Source organism: Acartia tonsa, chromosome 4 (assembly GCF_053477335.1).
Source record: "Acartia tonsa isolate MP-2025a chromosome 4, ASM5347733v1, whole genome shotgun sequence".
NCBI lineage: Eukaryota > Metazoa > Arthropoda > Copepoda > Calanoida > Acartiidae > Acartia > Acartia tonsa.
The window spans coordinates 56,837,363-56,849,457 of NC_137263.1; the positions used below are offsets into that span (position 1 = coordinate 56,837,363).

Genomic DNA, 12,095 nt, shown 5'->3' on the forward strand with positions numbered 1-12,095 from the left:
ATAAGATTAAAACTAGTTTTTTAGCCCCAAGGTGCCGAAGGCACCGGCTAAAAAAACTGCTTTTAATCTTATGATTGTACATTTTTATATTCGTAGAAAGCTGGATATAATACGATGCTAGACATAGTTTTTTCGTATGGATGAGAACCGGTTCCTATCCACCAGATTCGAATGAATACAAGAAAAGTGTATATTGATTTATCGTCCACTGACCCATCCCTAAGATCCCTGGATTTAGGTTTTAAGGTTAAGGTTTTACTTGGATGTTGCTTTAATCAGTTGTTTTTATGTACCCTAGCTAATAAACTGATATTTGCAGCTGGCTAAGAAAACGATAGCCCCCTGTACTTCCCTCCCTCCACCTTCTACTGAAAGAACGAACTGACCATAAAATAAGGTCCGTTTTAACTAACTAAATTTACGATAAATTTTCCCTTGTCAATATTTCCACGTACTCTATATCCATTTATATCATCATCAAACGCTTTGTTAAAATCAAGGTGTCATTAAATACAAAACAAAAATAATTCAGTATTTAGCTGTTAAAATACAATAAATATCACTTTTATACTAATATGATAAATATTAGAATAGATAATTTTACATATTCATATTTTGTATTACATTTGTATAGTTAAAAATAACAAAATACGATAAAATAATAACAAGTATGACAACATACATAAATAGCGATACTATTTATAGCTAAAATACCCATACTATCAAAGTAGACATATAAAATATCTATAGAGTTGAAGTTCATAAAATATTGTAAATTCCATAAAAACAAGGATGACAACATCCATAAAAGCGAAGCACTGAAACGGTAGGACAAACAGACATTAAAACTTGTATAGTGTCAGAACTGAATAATCATAATATAAACAAAGCAAAATTGTAAGTAAATTTGTTGAAAAACTGCTTGATTCAGGATAATGTTTATGGACATACTTACATTTTTAGGACTTGATTATAGAGTTGCTTCGCTTATTACATTATACTTTGTTGTCCCAGGAATCAATATACCAAAAATCAAATCAATCGGATGATTAGATCACATAAAAATTTGTTGTTAAAAAAGTAAAAAAATCAACTTCTTTAAAATGGACGTACGGACATTTTGGTGATGATTATAGAGTTGCTACGCTTTTTAAATCGTACCTAACTATTAAAAGAATCACCATGCAAAATTTGAAATCGATAGGACAATTCTAACATGCCTAAATTAACGAAAAAAGCTATCCGTTACGGACGTACGGACGGACGTACGGACGGACGTACGGACGGACGGACGTACGGACGGACTGACCCTAATTATAGAAAAGCTTCGCTTTTAAAATTATAATTAAAATTATGATCTAAGATTCGATATATTATTACTTGGATTTTGCACCAGATTTTCATGTACTCTGATTAAATAATGTTTGCAGCTGGCTAAACGGTCTGCCCAATTAATGAGGTCCTTATTAGCAAGCTAAGTCACCGACAAATCTCCGTATATCCAAAGTATAGAAAAGTTTTGGGAAACATGCAAAAATAATCATTACCTTAAAGGAGCCCGTCTAAATCTGTCCATAAGATCCGCTTCTTCAGCAGTCACCGCCGCTAGCTGGTGTGCGTCTGCGGCAGCCGAGCTGCCATCAGCGGCTGCGCTGCTGTCAGCCTGCACCACGCCGCCATACACTGCTATAGTACAGAACAAGAGAATACCAGTACCATGCACATTCATTACCTGGAGAGAGATAGATAGATAGGTAGATAGATAGATAGATAGATAGATAGATAGATAGATAGATAGATAGATAGATAGATAGATAGATAGATAGATAGATAGATAGATAGATAGATAGATAGATAGATAGATAGATAGATAGATAGATAGATAGATAGATAGATAGATAGATAGATAGATAGATAGATAGATAGATAGATAGATAGATAGATAGATAGATAGATAGATAGATAGATAGATAGATAGATAGATAGATAGATAGATAGATAGATAGATAGATAGATAGATAGATAGATAGATAGATAGATAGATAGATAGATAGATAGATAGATAGATAGATAGATAGATAGATAGATAGATAGATAGATAGATAGATAGATAGATAGATAGATAGATAGATAGATAGATAGATAGATAGATAGATAGATAGATAGATACATGTATACATAGATGGATCATTAAACAAATACATAGTTATAAAGATATCTTTAACCTTGGTAATGAAAAGTTTGACTTTCTAAAAGTTTTATTTTGATATTAAGCCGTAAACAACAAAATAAATAACGTAAGAAAAGTTTATTCTTTCTGTAAGAATACAAAAAGTTAAGAAAAACAAAGGAAAAATACATTTTTTAATAGAGTAATGGAGATTAGGCCTTTAATAAAAATATAGATAGATAGAAAGATAGATTTGCATTATTACAAAATATGTTTTAAAGATATGCTTACATTTTTATGTTTTGATTATAGAAAGGCATAGCTTTTACTTTTATACCTTGTTGTTCTAGGAATTATTATTACAAAAACTAGAAGAATAGAATAATTATATCATACAAAAATGGGTAAAATATAAATCAGCAAATAAATGAACTTACAGACTTTCTGATAACTATTATTGAATACTCTAAATACCAATGCACAGTTTGAAATCGATAGGACAATTCTAATATTCTCAAATTAATAATAAGGTTATCCGTTATGTACTGACGGACATACAGACGGATAAATAGATACAGAAACAATAACTATAGAGTAGATTCGCTACTAAAGATTATGTATTCTCGTATTCATTCCAATCCGGTGGATAGGAACCGGTTCTCATCCATACGAAAAAACTATGTCTAGCATCGTATTATAACCAGCTTTCTACGAATATAAAAATGTACAATCATAAGATTAAAACCAGTTTTTTAGCCCGGGCCTTCGGCACCTCGGGGCTAAAAAAACTGGTTTTATTCTTATAATTGTACTTTCTATATCCGCGGAAAGCTGTTTATAATACGATGCGAAAGATAACTTTTATTTAGTTTAAAAGTGTATTATACCCTTAATATTAATTAAGTTAGATAATGTAAAACTTTAAAAGGGTTAAAAGTAGTTTCAAAATTTACTTTAACAACAAACCAGAACCGCTCTACTTGCTCTTTAAACTCAGGGATCTAAAGGGATAAGACAATAGCCGATAAATTGATGATCAGCCCCAATGATGGAAAACAAAATGTACTTTACAATTAATGGTTGAAACGTTTGGAAACTCAACAAAACAAAATGCAATAAAAGTCCTCAAAGTTGTTGAGCCAACGAATAAGGAAACGTTATTTAAAGACTTTGAGGAATAGTGTAATAAACATTCTAATGTCCTCTTCCTCCCTGCTTTAAAATTATATTTGATTCATCGATCTCTAGATTATGAATCTTAATCTCTAAAGATAATAAACAAAAATACCCTTATGTGGATTTGAATTATTGGTTTAAAAAGTTAGAAATAGACAATGGAGATTTAGTCAGAGTTCCCAAAGATTTTGAGCCAACAAATGAAAAACGTGTTTATAATATACTGTCCGTTGTACCCTCCCTCCCTGGTTGTTACAGACATATAATCCCATTGTACCCTCCCCCCCTGGCTAGCTGTTACAGACATATAATCATTCTATCACTTTAATGTTAGAACATTGATGAAAACATCCATAAGTAGCGAAGCACAAAACAAATCATGGATGAAAGGACGTACATAGTACATTTATATGACTGACAGACTGACGGACCAATTAAGTTATATCCTGGATGCTCATTGGTATAGGAAATCATGACAAACCCCAAACTGTCCCAGTTTTGAGCAAGACGATTCCAGTTACGTTATATACGTTTCGGGAAAGAAAAAGGGAAGGGGGGAAGAAAATCTCAACAAAAGATGGGAGAAAAGGGAAGAGATTTTCTTCCCCCCTTCCCTTTTTATATGACGTCACAGGAATCGTCTTGCTCAAAACTGGGACAGTTTGGGGTTTGTCATGATTTCCAAAAGAACCTAGTAATAGTGTCTAACTTTTTATCTTTGTTACGTAACAAAAATCCATCTCTTTTTTAGGGGTTTCCTTTCCCACCTCCCCTCTCATCCTTCGATTTTTGTTACGTCACAAAGATAAAAAGTTAGACACTATTAATAGGTTCTTTCCAAAACCTTCAGCCATCTATCTTGAATAGTAACTTCAAAATTACATTTCCCCCATTTACGGACTGACCTACGGACGGGCAGACAAAGTGAATTATAGAGAAGCTTCGGTACATACTGTACATCATCTCTCATATAAAAATTATATGTTGAACAAACGTCCCTTAAGATCTCGGTAACCACTGAACCGATCGGATTCTACTCTTCAGGGAATATACCTACTGATCCTGTGGTGGTTTTAGGCTATTTTCCTGGCAGGTGAGACACCCCCAACCCCCCCCCCAAAAAAATTTTTTAAAAAATCCCCCCCTCAATTTTTTTTTAATTATTTAAAATTAATGGTGGAGTAGGGGCTTCTCATCAGGTACTTAATTTGTTGGGCATCTCCAGAGGTTATTATTTTTTTTCTTTAATTACCTCTTGGGGCAAAGCCCCTAGAGGCTAGGGGCGAAGCCGCTAGTATATACATATAGTTGTAATTATTATATGAAGTAGATTATATAAATTTTTAATCGAGTTTAAAAACTTTACCCCGGACTAGTTATAGATAATTCTTATCAGGCATTTAGTGACCGACAAACTAAATGTATAATAATCAGGGAGAGAAGAGACATTGGATTATAAAATACACTAGTACCCAAAGCTTTATATCCGCGTTATCTTATTTGTTGGCCAAATAACTTTGGATACTTTTATTGAAATTTGTTTAGTTTCCAAACTTGTCAACTAATAATTTTAACTTGAACACAATTTGTAATAATGTTTATCATCATTGGGGATTTTTATTGTCCATTGTCTTATCCATTAAGATCGATCATGTGGTTTTAATGGTTTATGTCGACTTTAAATAAAGATGATACTGAATGACATTGTATCCAGGGAGGTAGTAGACATTGGGCTGTTTTTTTACACTAGTCGCCAAAGTTTTATAACATTTTCTTATTCGTTGGCATATCAACTTTGGGGACTTTCATTAAATTTTTACTGGTTGGTTTATTAAGTTGAGTGTCCAATGTTTCAAACACTAATTGTAATGTATAGAACGTATATTTTTTTCATCATTGGAGATAAATATTAATATATCGGCCATTGTCTTTTCTCTTTAGATCCCTGCATTAAAACCCCCGATTATTTTTTATTTAAATTTTAGGTACATTGGGGGGGGGGGGGTGAGTTTTGCATTGTTTGTTAATTAATTTAGGTCAGGGTATAGGTTATATTGAGTAATGGTAAGCCCCGCAGATGCTTTGTATGAAATCACGAATTTTAATCAATATATGGGGTAATTTTGTTTATGACAATGGGGGGTGGGCCTGGGGGTCATTAAATTATCATCCATTTACTTTCCCTTCAGCCCTGTTGATTCCATGATTTTGATTAACATAATAGCAATGCATTAATGGTAACAATTTATTTTAAACACACACATTTTAAATAAGATTTAATATTTATTCTAAGAATGAAGCAACAAGGATGACAACATCTATAAAAGTGAACATTATTGAGTAAAAGTGAGGGCCCTAAGATATTACTTTAAGATCCAAGTAATAAAAGATCCACTAAAAGAAATAAAGAGAGATATAGAGAGAGTTAGAGAGATAGGGAAAAAAAGAGATAGGTATACAGAGAGAGGGAGAGAGAAAGTGAAATAGATAGACAGGGAGAGAGAGAAAGAGTATGGAGAGAGAGAAAGAGTGAGATATGGAGAAAAAAGAGAAAGAAATATATAAAGTAAAATAAAATAAAAAAGAGGTAACTGGATATATAATCATAATATCTAAATGGAAAAGATAGAGAGAGAGAGAGATGAATAGATAGATAGATAGATAGATAGATAGATAGAGAGAGAGAGAGAAAGAGAGAGAGAGTGAGAAAAAGAGAGGTAACTGGATATATAAAATCTTAAAATCTTAATATCTGAGTCGAAAAGGAAAGGAAAGAGAGAGAGAGAGAGAGAGAGAGAGAGAGAGAGAGAGAGAGAGAGAGAGAGAGAGAGAGAGAGGTAACTGGATATATAAAATCTTAATATTTAAGTGGAAAAGTGGTATTCTAACTGAATTCAAATTATATTTCTGTATAAATGGTATAGCTTGGAATATATTAAAAGTAAAGTTACATACAGACATTTAAAATTCTATAGATTTGTAGATTACAATTAGTGGTTGAATTGGTTGGACACGCATCTAGATGAACCAACTATTAAGCAATAGAACACGTTAAGACTTTAGGGACTAGTGTAATAAACAGCCCAATGTCACATCACTACCTGGATCTCGAGAGATAAGACAATGGTCGATAAATTGATGCAAACGTTCAATTACAATGAACTAAAAGGCGGTTTCCATAATTTTGGATCTTAACTACAAAGTATTTTATGGTTAGGTCAGGTTAAGTAGAAATGAAAAAGGCCCTGCATGCAAAATAACTCGTAGTGATAGGGTGACCAAGAAATAGGTTTGAAAAAAAAACAAAATTCCATAAAATCATTTGCCTTTAAAACTAATGAAATTCTTTTAAAAGGCAAATTTTAGCATTTTAACGTTAAAAATTTGTAGCGAAGCACTTCTGTAATTCAATTTGTATGTCCGTCAGTCCGTAATGCTATGGAATATTTTGTTTTTGTGCTACTTACAGATATTGTCATCCTTGTTTCTTCCTAAAATCTAATCATATATATATAGGTACCAATGGATATATTATTACTTGGATGTTGCACCAGATTTTCATGCACTCTGATAAAGTGATGCTAGCAGCTGGCTAAAATAATGACACCCCTTTACCCCATCCAATCTCCTCCAACTGGATGAACGAACTAACAAATAAGTAATGTTAATGTTATCAAACTAATTTTTTCCCCCTGTTATAGTATCCACGAATATTCTATATCCACAAAGAATATATGGTATATATAAAGGTTAAATTTAATATAGAAGATGTAAACTTTATACCCAAGCGTATATAAACATGATACACAGATATTCAGATTTACAATTTGTACCATATTTAAACAAGGATGGCAGCATATATAAGTAGCGAAGCTCAATAAATTAGAGAGTTTTACAAACGAATATTACTACATCGATATGGTTCTCCTTTACAGTGAACCTTCTTGTAAATAGGTACACGGAAAGTTTAAACTTTTTTTTGGGATTATAACTTCACCCTCCTAAGGCATTCTCTCCCCTTCCCTCAAATGCCTAAATATTTATATTATACAAACAATATTCTGTTTATTTGTCACGAAACCTCTTAAATAAAAAATTTATTTATGGACATAATTACATTTTAAAACTTGATTATAGAGATGCTTCACCTAGAACATTGAATCATTTAAGATTGGAAAAGGAATTTTAACCTCCCCCCACCCCGCAAAAAATGAGAATGGGGGGGGGGGGGTGGGAGCTAAGGGCGAAGCTACTAGTATCATAAACAGTGCTACATAGTTATAGAAATTTCAAACAAAATGAAATATTATTTATCTATCACGTCGTAATATTTTCTGATTTCCGCGGATTTTAAAATGAAAAATTAACCAGTTTTGTTAGACCTAAGGGGACGAAGGCCAGGTCTAATTAGCAAAATTGATATTAATTTTATAATTTTTGTAGTATTCGTGTAAAATTGTCTCTAATACAATGATATATGAAATAATTTTCTAGTATGGATGAGAACCGGTTCTATTCAAGCAGATATCAGTTTTAGAAGCCATACCGTAAAATGAGATATAAATGTTTGACCAATTTTCAAATACACCCTGTACTTTGAAAAGGAAGCGGTCACAGTTCAATTTTTATCAGGGAGGAAGGGAATATTGGACTGTATATTATTAAGGATCTAAAGGGATAAGACAATGGCCGATAAATTGATGTACATCGACAATTATGACACATATAATTACCCCTTAGTTGTTGAAACGTCTGAACAATTTTAAAAAAAAAAACCAATCAAAATTCAGTAAAAGTCCTCAAAATTCTAAGTTAACAAATATGAAAACGTTATTATAAAACTTTGGGGATTAGTGTAATAAACAGCCCATTGTCCCCTCTCCCTCTCTCTGGTAAATTATACTTTTATCCAAAATTGATTTTAAAACTTTCGGGGCTTTTATCAATTCTTGATCAGTTGTACAAAATGTTCCACCATTAATTCTAACTTTGATGTTTACATTTGAATCATAATTGGAAGTGTTCATTTGTTCCTTCATTGTCTTATCCCCTATGATCCCTGAATTCAACAACAAATATTAATAATAAAGGAAATAGAAACTCTTTACAAAGAGCAAAGTTAAAATTGTATATATATATTTTGACATGGCCTAAGTTCATATGTGACTAAATTTATATTCAATTTATTTTTGAGTTTAAGTATGCTTTTCTTTTAAAGTTAAAAAATCACACAACCTTTTTTCATTTGAGTTACATTGATAGAAAAAAATCGGATCATTGGAAAGAAAAAGAGGTAGCGGGTTTTGTCGTATTTTCATAGTAGCTTTTGATAGATTATTTTAATTTAGGTTAGGTAAATGTTAAAGGTTACCCTGCAGCGGCGACAAATAGGAGAAAAGCTACTGTAAAAATACGACGAAACTCACTACTTAGTTTTCTTTTCAATATCTAAGCAATCTTTTAAAGAATATGTTCTACATATTTTTAAAAGCGAAGCTTTTCTATAATTAGGGTCGGTCCGTCCGTCCGTCCGTCCGTACGTCCGTCCGTCCGTCCGTCCGTCCGTCACTGATAGCTTTTTTCGTTAATTTAGACATGTTAGAATTGTCCTATCGATTTCAAATTTTGCATGGTGGTTCCTTTAGTAGTTAGGTACGATGTAGAAAGCGTAGCAACTCTATAATCATTACCAAAATGTCCGTACGTCCATTTTAAACATGTTGATTTTTTACTTTTTTAAATAGCTTTTTTTGTTAATTTAGGCATGTTAGAATTGTCCTATCGATTTCAAATTTTGCATGGTGATTCCTGTAATAGTTAGGTACGAGTTAGAAAGCGTAGTAACTCTATAATCATTACCAGAATGTCCGTACGTCCATTTTAAACATGTTGATTTTTTTTACATTTTTAACAACAAATTTGTATGTGACCTAATTATCCGATTGGTCTTATTTTTGGTATACTGATTCCTGGGACAACAAAGTACAATATTATAAGCGAAGCAACTCTATAATCCAGTCCTAAAAATGTAAGTATGTCCATAATCATTATCCTGTATCAAGCAGTTTTTCAACAAATTTACTTACAATTTTGCTTTGACTCTTATACATTCGCATTCTGATTATTCAGTTCTGACATTATACAAGTGTTAATGTCCGTTTGTCCTACCGTTTCAGAGCTTCGCTTTTATGGATGTTGTCATCCTTGTTAGAATGTGTCCAACTGAGTGCAACGGATAACTCTGAATGCAGATTAAAGCATATCATATCTTCACTATCGATTCTTGTGATAATAAGTTATAATCTAGCAACTTTTTAAACTTTATAGTTCTTACTTGACAGTAAGCACCTTGATTTTAAAATATTATCAATTAATTTTGAACGATTTCTATGTCAATATGGTACCATGTTCTTAGAATAGCATCTTTATGATTGTATCTCAAATGGTAAGTACCTCCTTTTTAGAGAAATTTACAAGCTTTTACTAACAAGAATTCAGTTAGCAATTAATCAATGATAAATCACGGACAAGAGCGTATATTTAGTGGTTATAAGTTAAGAATAAAATAGAAAAATCGTGAAACCTTTTATACATATGTTTTATAAACTATATTTTTGTAACATGGCCGACGAACCAAGTAAATTATAGATTGGATTCTCAATCGTATGGAAATCTTCGCCAAAAATGGTTCAACTGGCTATCTTCCAACATAGCGTTACGGACTGACGGACGGACATAGTGAATTTTATAGTATAGTAGCTTGAGTTTTGATTTCATGTAAGATAAGAAGGAAATAAAAAGATTAAGGAGCTTAATGTATAAAGAAGGCAGATGTAAAAGTATATTAATCGATATATTAGTAATACTCGCAGCTGGCTAAATAACGTTACATCCACCCACTTTACCCCATCCCCTCCCCTTCTACTGGATGAAAGAACTGACCAATAAATGAGGTCCTATTAGCAAGCTAAATTAAAGTAAATTTTGCCCTGACAATATATCCTATATCCATAAGTATCCTAATGAATACAAAAGACAGATGTAAATCTGTGTATGTTCATTAATGACTCGGAAATGACTTAACTTAATGTTATTTACAATTGGGGTTTCCCTTTATTGCTCAATTGGACCACCAGAGAGGAGGGGACATTGGTCTGTTTATTACACTAGTCCCCAATATGTTTCAATAACCTTTTCTTATTCGTTGACTTAACAACTTTGTGGACTTTTATTCAATTTTGATTGGTTAGTTCATTTCAACTATTATTTGTAACCTACAGATAAGATCTGCAATAAGGAATAGTTATTTCTCGCATCGTATTATAAACGGCTTTCCGCGGATTTAGAATGTACAATTAAAAGATCAAAACTAGTTTTTTAGCCCCGAGGTGCCGAAGGCACCGGCTAAGAAACTGGTTTTTATCTTATGATTGTACATTTTTATATTCGTAGAAAGCTGGATATAATTCGATGCTGGACATAGTTTTTTTGTATGGATGAGAACTGGTTCCTATCCACCGGATTCGAATGAATACGAGAAAAGTTATTATAAAATTTTGGAGACCAGTGTAATAAACCAATGTCTCTTCCCTTCCTGCAGTAAAACAACGAACTTGTATAAAGTATCTGCAATTGAAAAAAAAATGATTGTTATTTTTAGTTTTATACACAAAATTATATATAAAAGATTACAAACGAATCTTATCATGTAAAAACTATACAGGTTTAAAATAAATCTAAGTTACATGTAAATTTGTTCATTCAAAATCAAAAATTAAATTCAGTTTCTAAGTAACAGTTAACATTTAAATACTGCAATTTTCTCATTTGCAGAACTTGTTTTCATGATTTTATCCCTGTTTTAATGTAAACAGAACGGCAAAATACGAATTTTGGAAGAAAATCATAAAATAGTTATTTCTCGCATCGTATTATAAACAGCTTCACGCGGATATAGAATGAGATTCAATTATGAGATTAAACCAGTTTTTTTTAGACCCGAGGTGCCGAAGGCACGGGCTAAAAAAACTGGTTTTAATCTTGTGATTGTACATTTTTATATTCGTAGAAAGCTGGATATAATACGATGCTAGACATAGTTTTTTCGTATGGATGAGAACCGGTTCCCATCCACAGGATTCGAATGAATACGAGAAAAATAAAGACTAAAGTTTAATGAAATTTTTTTCGGTTTAAAAGAACAACTTTAATTGGGTTTTCTTAACTCCACTTAAATAGCCTAAAACCTCATAAGAACCAGCTAAAATTTTAAATTAAGATTACAACTGACAACAAAGAAAAATAATACAATGGACTAAAAATGATCCTACCACCTTTAATTGTCATAAATACTTTTTGGGTAAAAATTGAATTTTGATTGGATTGTACAAATTAACACTGTTCAAACAATTCAACCAATGATTTTAATCTACATTAAGAATGATATTAGTTGAGGAAGGAGGAGACATTGGATTGTAAATTATTTTGGTACCCAAAGCTTTTAAACCCCCATTTATCAATCACTGGCATAAAACTATGGGAGCTATTATCTATATTGATTGGTTGCTGTCTAAACTTTGGAGTTTGAACCAATAATTGAATTTAGATAAGGGATACCTTTGTTTATCATAATTTGTAAATACAAAAAAATACAACATTATTTAGAAGTTTGAACAAAAAATCCTTACAAATATTACATACATACAGAATGCTTTATCTTGATATAATTACATTAAAGCATTATACCTAA

The 12,095-nt window shown here is 31.9% G+C and overlaps 1 protein-coding gene across 1 annotated transcript in view; it reads right to left on the reverse strand.

The window, feature by feature from the left end:
* LOC145317900 (uncharacterized) overlaps nt 1-12,095 on the reverse strand; it is a 34,616-nt gene that overhangs the window by 21,776 nt on the left and 745 nt on the right. Inside the window, exon 2 of the mRNA XM_080159184.1 lies at nt 1,548-1,732. Coding sequence (XP_080015310.1) covers nt 1,548-1,729 — 182 coding nt within the window. The 5' untranslated portion in view covers nt 1,730-1,732. The remainder of the gene's footprint in view (nt 1-1,547; nt 1,733-12,095) is intronic.